We start from the raw sequence: 15916 nt of genomic DNA, 5'->3' as shown, positions 1-15916 counted from the left end.
ATGACTGAGTGGATAGCCTATACAAGTAGTATATCCTTTTGACCTCCCAATGTAGCCCTATTATTGCCCATGTTTAAAAATTAATACAAGAAATGAAAGCTATTGCTTGATCTTCTCTTGTGTTTGTCCGATAATGTTGATGGTTGCTTGATGTTTTAATTTCAACTTTTGCTTATGCTAAAAAGTGAAAGATTAATATCTCACATTAGTAAGATGGTGGACTAGGACGTCATAGTTGTGGATAAAGAGATGCAACTGATTGAAAACCCCATTTATAATCACAAATTTCCCAAGAAATCACATGAGATAACATGTGAAGAGCATCCACTTCAATCAGATTGTAGCTACATTTGGTTGGACCTTTAGGAAAAGCTTTGAAAAAAATGCAAATTGTGTATGTTATATTATAATCTAAAAGTCCTTTGTGAAGTACTTTTGAGTAAAATAATGTTTAGAAAACTTATATTTATAAAGGACTTTTGTTATTAAGAGAGAAAATAAAAAAACAACTAGCACTTCGCCAACCAAGGTTAGTCAGCCACTAGCAATCCATATTTGTTGTCAGCAGCCATTGTTTGAGATGGCAAGATCACAAGTGGCCCCCGAAGACCACTGACGAGGATTGCCTAGAGTCTAATGGCCCCCCTCACCTAGGTCACTCGACCCTAGCAAGGGTCACCTAGGTCACATGACCCTTGTGACCCCCCAAGGACCTTCTGGATCAAATGACCTTGCGAGGGTCGCATGACCTTGTGAGGGTTGCGCGACCCCCCGGTGACGATCGTCTAGGTCGCTTCCACCACCTCGGCCTCTCTTGAACCTATTGTTGGCCCCTCCCAGCCATGTGCAACCATGTTGACCGACTTCAATGGAAAAGAAGATGAACAATCATAAATAAGACAAAACCGGAAAATCAAAAAATTAATGAGGATAATTTTGGAAGAAATTTCTTTTACTAAGCCTAACTTTCTTGCATGTCGAGAAAGCTGAAAACCCGAGTTAACCTTGGGGTTTCAGCCTTCTCACAGCTGACTTTTGCTGAATGAGTTTTTTAAACACTTTCCAAACATCTACAATTTGGCCGAAGGGGGTTCAGACGTCCAAAAGTCCTTGGGAAAGTCTTTCCTAAATGCAGCCTGCATCTATTGAAGCCAACCGAGGGAGAGAAAATTCAACCCTCGAGAACTGATTTTCCCGAGAAAATCAATCGTTTGCAGTGCATGCTTTCTCTATTTAAGAGAACTACAAGCCCATTAGATCCATGAAGCTGATCATCGCCCTTTGCTTTCCATCGTCGATGCATTTCTCGCCATCGTCTCCTTCATCGCCGTGCTGCTTGTGTCTTGCTCGCTCAGGCTATGGTTGTAGTGGACAAGCCGCCGCTGCGAGTAAAGTGTGCCCTGCATTGCCGGTGAGATCCGCACGGTTCCTCGAACGAGAAGCTCCAGAAGCTTCTAATGGCTAACCAAATCAGTAGCAAAACATTAAAAAAAAAAAAAAAAAAAAAAAAAAGGTTGTTAAACACCTTAGCAGGGGACAAGGTGGAAGATCTTTGAAGAGGTTTAACGTGTAATTCGACCAAAATACACTACATGCAAATGCAATCTAAATTCACCTAGATCTAAATAATGTAACCTTCTCCATAGCTGTACTTATAAGATACTTAGAATTCATAAAATTTGTTTACTAGCAAAAATGATTTGGCAAAACTACTTTATATGCCCAAATAAATGAGATTCACGTCAAGTGGTTGGCTTCTAAAATAATATTGTAAAATCACTAAATTTAAAATTCGTTATAATGTTGTAGCGTCTTTAACATCTATGTTGGTACTATTGCGCAAGAGTTAACAAATATAACCACGTTAAAGCAATTATTTAACATCTATGTTGGTACTACTCGCGAGCATCATGTTTTTGAACTGGTATTTATAACCATGTCACTCAAGACTTTCCTCAAATGATCAACAGAACATCGGCTTTGCGCCAAGCACCAAGTTAGTGATACTATCAGCTTCATATGGGACTGCCTTTGGATCAAAAAACCAAAAAAGAAAATTAAAGGAAAAGTAGAAAAACCTCCTCCAAACTTTTACATATATAATGGACAAATTGAAGCCGCCCCATTTTCGCCTTCTTCAATGTCTCCTGGGTCTCAAATCAACCCAGAAGTTCTCTTCGCAGGCACGTACTGCGGCTTCTCGTGTACACATCCGCCTTCACCATCGCGTCCTCCCCGAATTCACATGGCTTGTCTTCATCGATCCTTCCAATTCCAGTGCTGAAACTCCTCGGCATCTTATTATTCGTTGCGGCCATTGGGGACTGCCCGGCAACATGCTCTGTTCTCGTGAGGTCTGACCCGACTCTGCTGCTCAGGCTCCTAAGGGAGGCGAGCCTCACAAGCTCCCGGTAGTCCTCGTCCGCGTTGGCACTGCCCGACTCGGTCAAGCTGACGCTGAAGCTCCGGGGCAGGGTGTTGATCTGGCCTGTCGGGCAGCCCATGACGCTGCCATACCCGATGTGGCCCGAGCAGTCGGTCAGGCTCCGCACGTAGAAGTCTCTGGCCTTGGTAAGAATCCTAATGGGCGCCTTCAGTAATTTGCTCAATTTGGTGGCTTCCTTGCTAGCATTTTTCTTGGTGTTAGGCATGGTGTTGATGAAAGATTTGTGAGATTGATTCGCTAATTGCAAGGCTTGTGAACTTGTGTAGGAACGTGAGTTGGGGGTCGGTCAAGTGGGGAGTGATAGATCTTTTTAAGGGGATAAGGAAATGACGCCAGTTATGCTAATGAAATCGGAGAGCTTTCTTTATGGGGCTGGCCTGGCTAGTTTTAGGCGACGGGCCATAGCACAAATTGCAAAAAGCGAAAGTGATAAGGTTCAGATATAAATGTTCTATATGATCATAAAGTTCGGTGGATTTATATGTGGACGGCGTCATAGCTAAGGAAAGCAATGTGAAAGGGGACTTTAGAAATAGGGAAAAAAAAGAGGAAAAGAAAACTAATCCAACTTTGAGACGATAAATCACAGTAAAGAATATAATCCTTCCGCAATAGCATTTCAATAGGATTTCAGTCAACCACAAATTCAATATAATAGAATTATTTATAAAATATACTTTGCTTAAATCTAACTGAGAGATGGATCGTGTCAATTATGAGGTTTTAGACCATTTAAGTTCTTTGGATGGAAAAATATTGCTTGGGCTTGTTATAAATCAAGCTGACATTGACGAGATACCCACTTTCGTCCTAAATTTTGTCCACTACAACAATTAAAGTTTTGGATTTCAACGCTAAACACGCAAGTAGTTTTATATTGAAGAAAACCCTAGAATCTACTAATGGGAAAGGCCAACTAGGTGTCGACTGGTTCACGCATGAGTCAACAGTACAATATGAGGAATCCTTGCAATCCTATTTTGGTTTTCTTAATTTAGAAAAAATTATCAGAACAATCCTAAATCTATTGCAATTTTTATAATTCAGTCTTAAACCTTTCACATTTATATCAATTCCGTCAATCCAGTCAATTTTAATCGATTGATGCTAACATGGATGCCGATCAATGTTGACGTGTCCATTTTCTTTTCTTTTTTTCCTCGTCAAAACAATCCTAAACTTATTGCAATTTTTCTAATTCAGTCTTAAACCTTTCACATTTATATCAATTCAATTCATTCAATCAATTTTAATCGATCGATGCTAACGTGAATGCCAATCAATGCTGACGTGTCCATTTTTTCCTCTCTCTCTCTCTCTCTCTCTCTCTCTCTCTCTCTCTCTCTCTCTCTCTCTCGTTTTGTTTTTTCTTTCCTTCTTCCTCTCGCTGGACAAAGACTAAGGCCAGCGAGGTCGACCTCACTAGCCAATAAGGAGGCTCGCCATTGTCGGCACTGGCGAGGGCAAGCTTGCGCCACCTTTGGGAAAGCCTCCCCTTCGCCCAAATTTGGCAAGGGTGAGCCTTGCCAGCCCTAGCCTCTAATTGGTGAGGTGGCTGACCGAAGGAAAAAAGGAAAGGGAAAAAAATGAAATATATATTAAAAAATTCAGCCAGCGTCCATGTCAACGCCGGCTGACTAATATTGTCTGGATGGACTAATTTGACATAAATGTAAAAGGTTTATAACTGAATTGGCTAAACAAATAAAGTTTAGGACTTTACTGGAAAAATTGCAATATATATTTAGGATTATTTTGGTAATTTTTCCCCATATAAATGAAGTAGAAGTGAGTATTAACATACAACCACACCAGATAAACATCAATTAGCTGATTAGGACGATCCGAGATGCTAAATATATTTGATCAAGAAAGATTAATACATGACTATGCATGGTCTAAAGATGTCGTGATTTCATAGTGGCTCCGTTTAATTCCCTAATTCATTCATTCGAATCACGGTCAAACCTAATGATGCTGAATTCATTTTATTGCACAAAACTGATTTCTATAGCCACCAGTTTTTCCAGCCCTACAGTTCAATCGAAGCATCAATCAGCATTGGCTCAAAAGGCTGAATTATTGTTTACTTTTCGACAAACATAGTGGATAATTTCCAATTTTAGGATAACCAAAAACAAAAAAATCCAGTATGGTACCCATCCGTGGGCAGCTGCGTTGATTGAAAGTCTCTCCTTCATTGCCAAGGTCGAGGGTTCGAAACCTGTAATTGCTAGCGATTTAAGTGGGGGGCCCTGGCGGTGGGACGCTGGGCTAGTCTCCCCCGAGGTATAAGAGTCCGGCCCTTCGATGTTGTCCGGGCATGGGGGCCCACAGTGGAGTCCTCGGTTACCAAAAAAAAAAATCTAGTATGGTTGTTTTCTACATTTTATTTTTATTTTCTCAATACCGGACAACATTCACGACGTGAAGCCCTCGAAACATTTGAAATTGTATAAATATTGACATATAAACGATTTACACTTTTTCTTAAATTTTCGAAGTTGAAGTAAAAGTAATTTTTTATTTTAAATAAAAAGCCAAAACATGCATATCCACTTGTCACAAAGGATGGGACGACAGATAAACCTCGATCGTAGTTTTCAATGAGTTAATTTTGGTGGTTTACCTGTTAACTTTAAGAATAAGTAAAAATGACCGCTTAGAATCAATGCTGTTTTAGTAATCGGTCCAATTGCATCGCTTGGTATCAAAGATAATGATATTTTAATTCGCTTTGATTTTATGTATAAAAAAAAAAATCGCTTTAATTTGAAGTGTTCAAAGGGATACGATTTCGGTCACCCAATTGTCATTAAAATCATTACTTTAAATCTTTAAATCACTTTCACGTAGCGCATGATTTCTGAACCTGAAAAGGACATGTGGAGTATTACTTAAGCTCTCGCTCTGGCATCCATGATAATCAGAATCGCTATCTTTAACCCAAGATCATGAGAAATTCAAATTCCTATAAAGTAAGATTTTGCTGCAATAAAAATAATTATCCAATTATTGCAATCAATATCAGCATGATCGGCATTAGCTTTTTTTAAGGTCGATAGAATCATAGCCTATTACCTTCAGATTAATCTGCAAACAGTACTGAATAGGCATTAGTTTTTTTTTTTTTTAAGGTCGATAGAATCATAGTCTATTACAGATTTATCTACAAACAGAATTGAATAGGACCCACAATTTTGTTTAATTAATTCTCTTGACAAATAAATGCCCCGGCGCATTAATATAATCGATGCGGATCTATCACATTGGCCTTGGTTTAATTTGAAGAATCTCATATTATAAAGTGAAAGGGACAGATAATGCTGGACTATATATAAAGATGGGAGCCAATCATCCAATGTGGGTAAATGTTAAGATACTCATGTTACAGTATATTATATGATACCACCTGCATAACCAATTCTTATGTACAATACTCCTATCATGATTTAGGGATGATCAATTATATGGGGAATTGATTTCAGACCAAAAATCTGAAACTTACTTTGTCAAAGTTGGTTCTCATCCGGAGTAGAACTGAACCAGCTAGTTCTAGGCCGGTTCCAAGAATGGTCCAAGAACTGAGCCTAATTTTAAGTGATGTAACTGTTATTTTAGGGGGAATTGTGTGACTAATGTATAGCCACATTGTTAAGGAATTGATGGATTTCCTAATTTTTAGTCCAAAACTCATTTATCTTTTCTTACATAATAGTAAATAAACAAACAAACAAACAAACAAACAAAAAAGAAGCTAAGTGTAGGTTCAAGATCTATTCTAGATAAAACCAACTCAGGTAGAATCGATAGTTCACAGTATTTAACCAGGAACCAAATCAGTTGAGGGCGGTTTCCAATTTTATGCCTCACAAACCTTCCCATCCTCGGGTGAACCCACCTAGAGATAGTTCAATTTGACTCGTTTGATTCCATTTGATATTGAATTGAAATGGCTCGATTACTAACTCCTGTTGTAAGTTTGTCTTTTAACTTATCTTCCGACGAATTATTACCATGAAAATGAATTTTTGACGGGTAACTTTTCTCATTTCTCGAAAAATTATTGGGTGCATGAGGATGAATAATTTGGCATGAGATTCCCCACATTCGAGGACCGAGATGTGCCTAGTGTACATAGATGCTGGGATGCATCTTAGAATTTCATCATTCAACCAAAATGACTAGCAACTCTACCAAAGACTTAATTTATGTTTGGAAGTGTGATTGAACTTTTTATGTTTACATACCTGTGATGGCAAAGATTGCATAAAGAGTGCTCCATGTTGGGAAAATCCCTATGTTTTGAATATGATAAAGATAATCAAATGCTACTAATGTGTGTATTGGTTGAGTAAGTGCCAATTTATATATGTACAAACCGAAATGCATATGATGTCATAAATAGCACTAGAACATTCTGATACGTGGTAGGGGTGAGCGGTTTCAGGTTCCGGTTCGGTTCCATCTGGAACCTGGAACCTACCCTCGGGTACATGTTCCTCAATTTTGGGAACCTGGAACCTACCCGTTAGAACCGAGAACCTAGAACCTATCCTGTCACAGGTTCCAGGGTCGGTTCCTGGTTCCAACAGGTTCCTTTTTTAATTTTTCTTTTTGTTATTTTTAGATTTGAACTATAATGTACGCGCATGCGCATACTCTACGGTCAATTCCCAATAACCTAATTAAGACCCAGCAAATGACAAAAAAGCAGCGGATGGCAACTCCCACTAGCATAATTAAGAACCAGCAACTGACAAGAAAGCAATATCCCATCTTGATAGTTGATCGTGTTAAGTTTTAACTACTGAAACAAATAGCAAAAGTCTTTCTCACTAGATACTCTCAGAGATCTTCCCGTGTTTCCTAGCAACAGCACTTAAAAGACATATGAACTGAAAAGTTCAAAGAAGGGACGTTCAACTCTGTAAGTAGCAAAGTGACAATAAGACCTTCTATATCTTGATGAGTGATGTCAATACTCTGACTGGTGTTTCAGTATGTTCTTTGTCTCATTAACAATTGATGCAGAGAAATGGTAACACAGAACAACATGGAGACCAGATTATCTTAAGCAATCGATATCCCTTCTAGTGAAATAAAAGAGTCAAAGCTCTACTATTTGCTGCACTAACTCTTAATTCGTTGTCCACAGCAGGAAATGCTAATTCACCCGTACTGCACATTCTTTAGACTTAGAACCGAGACGAAGAGCAACGTAAATACACCATTGCATAATATCGATGGCACTACCGACACCCATAAGCCAACCATCAAAGAAAACAACACACTTCAAACAACCCAGAAAGCCATTCTCAATCACATAATAGAAAAATTGTAACGCAAGGGATTCACTGACGTTTTCATGGTCCATGTGCCGGAGGAGCTTGATCTCACGGAGGGCCCTCTTCGTGTCGATCTTGTTATCGAAAGCATTAGCAATCTTCTTTATGGTCACGTGCTCGTTCATCTCCGAATTCAAAGCCGAGCTAAAACCCAAAAAGAGAAGCACAACCCAATCAAAAACAAATAAAAAAGAAAACTTTACGCATCGCTTCTAATAAGGAGTTAAAACAGAGCAAGTCCAAGAATCACCGAATCAATCACTCACTCCCTATGCTAGTATTACCCCGAGATCGTACAAATGAAATTCAAAGCATTTGATGGTAGTACCCCCAAATCGTACACTTGGAGAGAAGGTCAAGAAATCCAATTTCACCAGGCAAGCGGCGTCCGACACTGAGTAGTGAGCAGGGACGTCGGTCGCTGGTCTTCGGGGCAACGGCGTCAGGCGTCGCGACTGTTGGCGTCGGGTCGTCGGAGCAGAGGCAGAGACAACAGCAGCGGTGTCGTGGGTCAGAATTGGAGACCTAGTGACCAAAGGCGGTGGGTCACGAGCGAAGACAGCAGAATCGGCGTCGTCGGGGCTTCTGCTCATCGGGGCTTCTGGCGTGAGCGAGGCGGTGGGTCGCGAGTGGAGACGAGCTCGGCTCAGATCTGCCTGTGTCGGGTAGTCGGCGACGGGCGTCGAGGCAGAGCACGGCAGCGACGGGTGTCGAGCGGCGAGGGTTCGCGCGAGTGACGTCGGCGACTGGCGTACAGCGGAGTCCGGCGGCGGTGGCCTTGAGGGCGAGCGGCGTCCGGTGGCGAGACTCGAAGCGGTGTCCGGCGAGACTCTGAAAAACTGAAAGTGAAAGGGTCGGGAGTCTCAGGGGAGAGGGGTTCCTTTTGGAACCCTAACCAGTTCCAAAACCGGTTCTGCGACAGGTTCCGGTTCCGGTTCCTGGAAAAATGGAACCGGGAACCGGAACCGGTCCTTTAAGAACCGGGAACCGAACCGGAACCTCCGGTTCGGTTCTCCGGTTCCCGGGAACCGTGCTCACCCCTAATACGTGGAGTGCTTTGCTACTATCAAAATTAATCTACCAATATCTATAGTGAATTAGGTATTGAGCGATGAAGATGTCTACAAGCTAGAAGGATTTTCAAATAAGGGAAACATCTTAAAGAACCTTGATTAAGGGTTAACAAGCTGAGAAGAACGAGACCATTTATGATGCTTGGAGGTACAAAGATCGGGTGAACAGTTGAATTCACCTAGTGATGGTGAATAAGCATACAATCATAATGTTTGGTAAAGCTTGGTAGGACATGATGACGAATAGCTTAATAGAGACATGAAGACGAATGGCTTAATAGAGTAAAAATTGCCAATATGGTTAGAAGTACCAAAAAGATCATTATTGTTATCAGATGCAACAAATTGTTATTAGAGCAGTAGATTGTTGGCAAAGAGAAGCTGCCCATATGAAGTGGAAGATTATGACAATACCAGTTATCCTTTTGAGTTCAGTGAAGATGAGGAACCATGGAAAATGGTTGTTCATCAATAATAACCATTCGAGCAAATATATGCCTACAACGTTCTTAATCAAACTTTCATGTCGTTAAGACACTACCACCACTAGTAGTATTTTCCCCTACCTTGCCAACCACATCTTTATCACATGATGCAAACAACATTTGATTTTTATATGCATGAGGATACTTTTTGCACTTTCTCAAGTGCTTACACATAGTAGAGGTTCCATGATCAACATTATACGCATAATCCATCCCGCAATGAATGCACTTCACCTTAACTGTTTTCTGTGTTTTCTCATCTATAATTCTCAAAAAATTATCCCAAGTCTCTGATTGATTAGCTCGCTTTTTACCCGAAGGAGGATGAGAGTTAGGTACCCTCACCTTGTTTGTCGCGCCCATGGTTGCAGATTCCACTTCATCAGCTCCATGGAATGGCAATTCCATGAGCAGACTCATTTCATTATGTCCCTCCACTTCCATTGATATGTCTTTGTCTTGATCCGTTGACTGAAAACTAAAAACAAATTATATAACATTAGGATTTTACAAAAACATATTAGTTTTCCTAGTGAATCAAAACTCTTTTTGAATAACTGGGCTCAACAACAACCCAAACATTCCCCAGCCAATGCTATGCAGAACAAAAGACGTGGTTCCAAGCAACTACAGAGATTTCATTCGACCTTACATCGACTGACATTTGTGCCCAAACTAGAAAAAGAGGATAAATTCGTACCCTTTGTGACAATGCCGGATGCTTTTAACAACCTCCTTCACTCCTCTTTTCAAGCATGTCTTCAACAACTACCAATCAAGAAGAACCACAAGGACATGCCAATAGTCAGCCCAAAGAAATTTCAATCGAACCACAAACACGCAGCACACCCATTTAAGCCCACCCCACCCCCTCACGCTTTCCATTCGCAGTGAATATCCTGCTCATCGACAAAGAGAACCAGCATTTCAATGCATCTAGTTCCAGCTAAAGTTTCATCGAATAGGTTTCATAAAGAGCCGAGACCGTCAGTCACTGTATATCCGACGAATCACGTACCCAAAACTCATCATCAACTCACCAACCAACGGAAAGGAGAAAGGGAGCAAGAACGCATGTTAACACAAGACAACGATTAAGGGTTTGATGGGGCATTACCTCTACGGACGAGCTTGAGGGTGCGCTTGCCGAGCTTCTTGCCGGCGAGGGGCTTAGCAATAGGGGCGAGCTGGCGATGGCGCGACGAGGAAGCATATGAACGCAGATGAGGAAGCAGCGCGACGAGGAGCTGGATTTAGCCATGGTGTGACGGGCGATGGCACGATGGGGAGCTGGCGATGGCGTGACGAAGGAAAACGCTGTGAAGAAGTCTGCAGATGTGTGAGGTAAAGATAGAAACAGGGGAACATATTAGGGTTTTGGACTTTTTGGTTGGCTTACAAACCGGTTCCCAAACCGATCCGGTCGATCCGGTTCCCGGGTGGGTAATCTCTCAGAACTGGTTCCCGAACCGGTTCAAACCGGTTCTGAATTTTGGGAACCGGTTTCAACCGGAACGGGTTCCCGACCTTATTTTCCGAGCGGGCTGGTCCAGGAACTGAGTTTACCTGGTTCGGTTGCACACCCCTACTCTTAATTGTTTTAACCCTAATGACTAGGACTAGTGACATGGTACCTAAGAGCAATTTAGTAATTTTATTAAGGGTCGTTCCTTAATTTTTGTGCAAGAGGGGCATGGGGAAGTCGGCTGAGTCTTAGGCAAGCCAAGAGTGGTCGCCGGCCATTAGAGCATTACTGGAAAATGGTCGAATCCATCGGAAGCTAGTCAAGCCAGTCAAACTAGTCCAAGCCGGTTCTAATCAATTTGATCGGTTTAAGCTGGTTTTGGTCGAATCTTTTAAAATTTTTATGCAATTATAAGCACCTAATTGTAAAGAATTCCTATCTGATTAGAATGACAATGGGTTAATTTGAAGAGAAATGGTCCAAAATCGTTGAAATCAAACCTATCAAAACTTTCAAAATCATCTCAATTGATTTTAATTGATTTAATCACCCCAAGAATATTAAAAATCATGCTTAGACTCAATAGGTACTCGAATTTGGAATTACTAGCTGATTAGCATAATTTGTGCAAATCCTATCCCTAAAAATCAAATTAATCGAAATTAACTTTATACAACAATATATCGATTAGTTCAATTATCCATGTTTATGATGGCCTAATGTATTCAAATTGACAATATAATGATGGCACTAACTTTATGTCAAAATTCATTTGAGGGTTGTTAATAAAATCAAACCTCAACTCATCAAATAAACCTTAGTCTAGAATTGGTCAACTTAAATTACACCAATTGAAGTTCATTAGCCTAACTTTCAGAGTTCAAGTAAGCTAAATCCAGCAAATTGAATATTTCCAATGTGAATATGCCAAAACTAACCCTAGATTTATTTGGATTTAGTTTAAGAAAATGAGTTGATTTTTAAACCATTAAGACTAATTGGGACCCTCAATTAGGGCTAAAAATGGCAATTTTTGCCTAAGTATGCCAAATCACTTAAATAAATGCATGAATGATTTTGAAATGGCCTTTAGATCAAATGTTGTAAAAAAAAAAAAAATTAAGTCAAAATACAACTTGAAAGAGAGTAATTTTATTTTTGGTCGATTTTGAACTTGTGATGCAATTTTTCTCCCTGTGATGTGTGTATCCTTTACAAACACTTCTACATAAACTAAATTTTTAGAGGCACTCATAATATTTGGAGAAATGTTTGTGTGTTCATGGGTCGCAATGCCTCTCATCTACTTAACCAATGTCCTCCCATTTATCCATTCAATTGATCGAAGTCTAGGATTCTTGATTACATCTATTGAAAAGTATTAGAATATTTAAATAATAAATCATGACATCATCTAATAACTTAAACTTTTCGAATAGTTGGTAATGGTTCTATAAGATCTCACATGGATAAGAGCTGAGGACCTAAGTTCAATTAAATTTCCACCCTTAGTATAGGCAAAAAAAAAAAAAAAAACTAGACTAAGCATGAAAATGAGTGTTATAATTTTACACAATACATCAAAATATTTAAATACTAAACCATGCTTCATCTAAAACTTAATTTTTTAGCATAGTCAATAGTGATCTTACAAAAAGCATCTTTTGTACAAATAGTATCTTCTTTAAGAAGGGTTCCACAAAATCTCACAAAAAACATATTTTGTATAAATCTTATCCTCTTTCAAAGGAGAATGAGAAAGCAAAAATATCATGTCTCAAAGTAATCAATATCTATCAATACGATAAGGTCCATGACACGAGCTTTTAACAAGTAAATTCTTCATAACAAACAAATCATTTAAAGCGTGAGAAATAGTGATCTCCTACTTTTGTGACGAAAGTGGATAAAGATGATTGCCCTAATTAATAGCAACATTATATATGATCAAGATGAGCTTCCACTATCTTCAACTATGAGCAATTGCCAATTAGCAAATGGAAGAATGAGAATAAGATGTTTACATAAATAGTTTATTTTCTATTATTTCTTCCACTATTTTTTCATACAGTGCTCAATTTGGTACCGCGATTTTTAATAACTAAATCAAGTTCCTTAGCTTTCAATAAAGCCAGCAAATTTCGATCACTAAAATTGCGATCATTTTGAGTTGGGACTAGCTTCGGTTTGAATTCCGTTGTCCTTCACCAGTTGCACAGCATATGGCATTATTTTATTAATAAAAATGTCTTTAAATGTTTTTTTAATATAAAATCCCACATTATCTTTTCTAGCGAGGAAGTGATTGATGTAACTTAAATGAACAAGAATTTTTCAAAGATAAGAAACTCGAATGAGTGATTGAAATATTGTGGCACTAAATTAATCGCCTCACACAATGTTTTGAATTTTTAGTATACTTTTCCACTTTTGTTTGTCTCGTTTTTTAGGCCAACATCAGCAATTGATTCTTTCAGTCGATGCAATGAAGTCTGGGTATTAAAAAAATGTGACTGTTCAAAGTTTGGTTATTAACATGTGACTTTGATTAGTATCATTTTGTGACAAATACTAATTAGTAACTATTCATAATCTATATACAAATAACTATGTATAAGCTACACAATGCTGAAGTTTATTTATGAAAAACTTTTGTTTTTAAATTTTAGGGAACTAAACTGTAATTATTGCCAAGCTTCAGGACCAACGGGTGCAATTTCTTCAGAAGTCGTGCAACACTCTCTTTCACTAGTTTTTATTATCTACACTTGTTGCACTTCTGCATTATTTACTCAATAGTGCTTCTTTGTTTTGGATTATGTCAGACAACATCATCATAACAATAATCTTATTTCAATTAGAGTCTCTACGCATGCAAAATTGCTAGTATTCACACACGCAAATTTAGAAATGATATATTTAATTCTAAAATAATGAACCGAGCAAGGTTTGGCCTAGATAGTGAGGGAGCTTACTCATTTTCTTGTGGCCATGAGCTCAAGCCTTACGGGAACCCTCGGAGTAAAGCTATATTTATCGACATGGGTCTTTTCCACATAAAAGGAGAATCTTTTGTGCTTTGGCTAGGTATCGCACTTACAATAGGAGATGAAGTTTAGAATTCAGATCCAATTCCATTTTTTGGAGGTATTCTTGCTTTTTGACTTTTGTATCTAAAATATATCTTAATAACTTGTTCTTATCTAAATGGAATTTCTTATAAAAGTAGCATACATGAGACGGCATATACCATGCAAATTTTAAATCCAGAGAGAGAGAGATATGATAGCGAGAATAGACGGAATATTAACTTGATGTTAAATTTGTACTAATAGGATAAGGTTGTGTAATTCTTTAGACTTTTCAAAAGTCATATTGAATTTGAGCACTGGAAAAAAGGTAGTGCGAGTCTTTTAACGTTCAGCGGTTGGTGTTAAATTCCAAATATGGGAAAATGTGGTGTATTTTTTTGTTAATTGGCCTCATTACTTGTTGGTGCAAACTTTTGGAATAATATAAAAGTAGCTTTGTTTGAAAGATTTGCATCATTTAGACTAGTTTTGGGAGGCGCAGCAGAAATTCAATGCATTCAAGTTGAAGATATTGCCAAAAAAAGGAGTTCAAATCCGAAACCATTAACATTTCAAGGAAGACTTTTTTTTTCAAAAGTTTATAATAATGTGTTATCGATTAATTAGGATATATAAGTGCTCCATACCATATCATATTAAATATCAGGTTTGGGACAACTCTAATTACAATTTTTTCTAGAAACATACCTTAAATCCAAAGAAAAAGATTACTCCATATAATACTTGTATTGTGGATGCCAATTGTAAGAGAAATCACGTACTCGGAAAAACACTTGTGCTTCCACATCCAATATGCCTTCTAATCTTTCAAATTCTTGCAATTTACATTGGAGAATCTTGGTTTCTCTTTATCAAACCCCACAATCACACGGGCACAATGTGTACATGTTTTAGAAGATAAGTTTTTTTTTATTTTTTTTTATTTTTAACTGTTCCCTCCGAGGAACATTTAAAGATTATGGTGGGTTTGGGTAAAGCCATCATAGACGGCCCAAATTCAAAACCCAATATCTAACACACCTCTAGTCACACTTGCACACGTACTCCTTAAAATTGATTACATTGATCTATAAATTCAAGAACATTATCAAAAAAATTATAAATCTATTATAATTATGTCAATTCAGTTCTAAATATTTTATATTTATGCCAATTCAGTCCATTCAGCCAATTTTGACCAATTGATGCCAATTGTTGCTAGCGTTAATAATTTTTTAATAATATTTTGTTTTTTTATTCCTTTATTTTCTTTTCTTTTCTTTTCTTTTTTCCCTTTTCTTTTTTTCTTCATTTTTTCTTCTTCTTGTTTTCCCAAAGTGGTTTTCCCAAAGTGGCAAGCGAGGGTTGCAACCTATGACTTTTAGATGCAAGACTTTTCATAAAGAGAGAGAATCGTATGCGAGACTTTTGACAACTCCAACATCGCGATATGGGTGCAAGGCTCGGGAGCCGCGGGCGAAGGCGGCCATGGCCTCGCCAACTGCAAGCAAGGGCACCTTCACCCGTGGCTAGTGAAGATTGCCAATGAGGGATGGGTGAGGCTAGGCAAGGGTTTCGAGGCCCTCATTAGAGCCTCACCAGAAACTTAGGGAAAAAAAAAAAAAGAAGAAGGAAGAAATAAATAATAAATATATAATTCAAAAAAATAAAAAATTATTAAAAAATTATTCATGTCAACAATGACTGACATTGGCGGGCATCCATGTTGGCATTAGGTGGCCATAGTTGGCCGGATGGACTGAATTGACACAATACAAAAAGTTTAATTGAATTGACAAAAAGAAATGTTTAGAACTTAATTGGTATAATTGTTATAGGTTTCAGATTATTTTTTTTATAATACATCCCTATTCGAATTACTTTGAATGACTTTGACTTGTAGTAGCGTAATTCACAAATGATCACTCTTCGAATGACTTTGAATTTTGACCAACACAAATGTAATTACATCCCTACCAGCTTTATCAACTATCATGTGTTGTGATCAATCTTCCTTTGCTTTTTTTC

General features: G+C 38.4%; 1 protein-coding gene across 2 annotated transcripts; it reads right to left on the bottom strand.

Moving 5' to 3' along the window:
* Positions 1–954: 954 nt before the first annotated feature.
* Positions 955–2895, bottom strand: LOC104418428. Of its 2 annotated transcripts, XR_005546439.1 has the most exons (2): positions 2079–2895; positions 955–1461 (listed from the first exon to the last, which is right to left on the bottom strand). XR_005546439.1 is itself a non-coding variant. In XM_039301606.1 (1 exon), exon 1 carries the CDS (start codon positions 2649–2651, stop codon positions 2160–2162), a length of 492 nt encoding a protein of 163 aa, XP_039157540.1. In that variant the 5' UTR covers positions 2652–2895; the 3' UTR covers positions 1926–2159. The 2 variants fall into 2 exon arrangements, 1 of the variants encoding a protein (XP_039157540.1); XM_039301606.1 differs by lacking the exon at positions 955–1461 and having other exon boundaries at positions 1926–2895.
* Positions 2896–15916: the final 13021 nt, after the last annotated feature.

Source organism: Eucalyptus grandis, chromosome 9 (assembly GCF_016545825.1).
Source record: "Eucalyptus grandis isolate ANBG69807.140 chromosome 9, ASM1654582v1, whole genome shotgun sequence".
NCBI lineage: Eukaryota > Viridiplantae > Streptophyta > Magnoliopsida > Myrtales > Myrtaceae > Eucalyptus > Eucalyptus grandis.
Note: the sequence above shows the minus strand (reverse complement) of the source record. Positions and strands in the feature narration are given on the sequence as shown.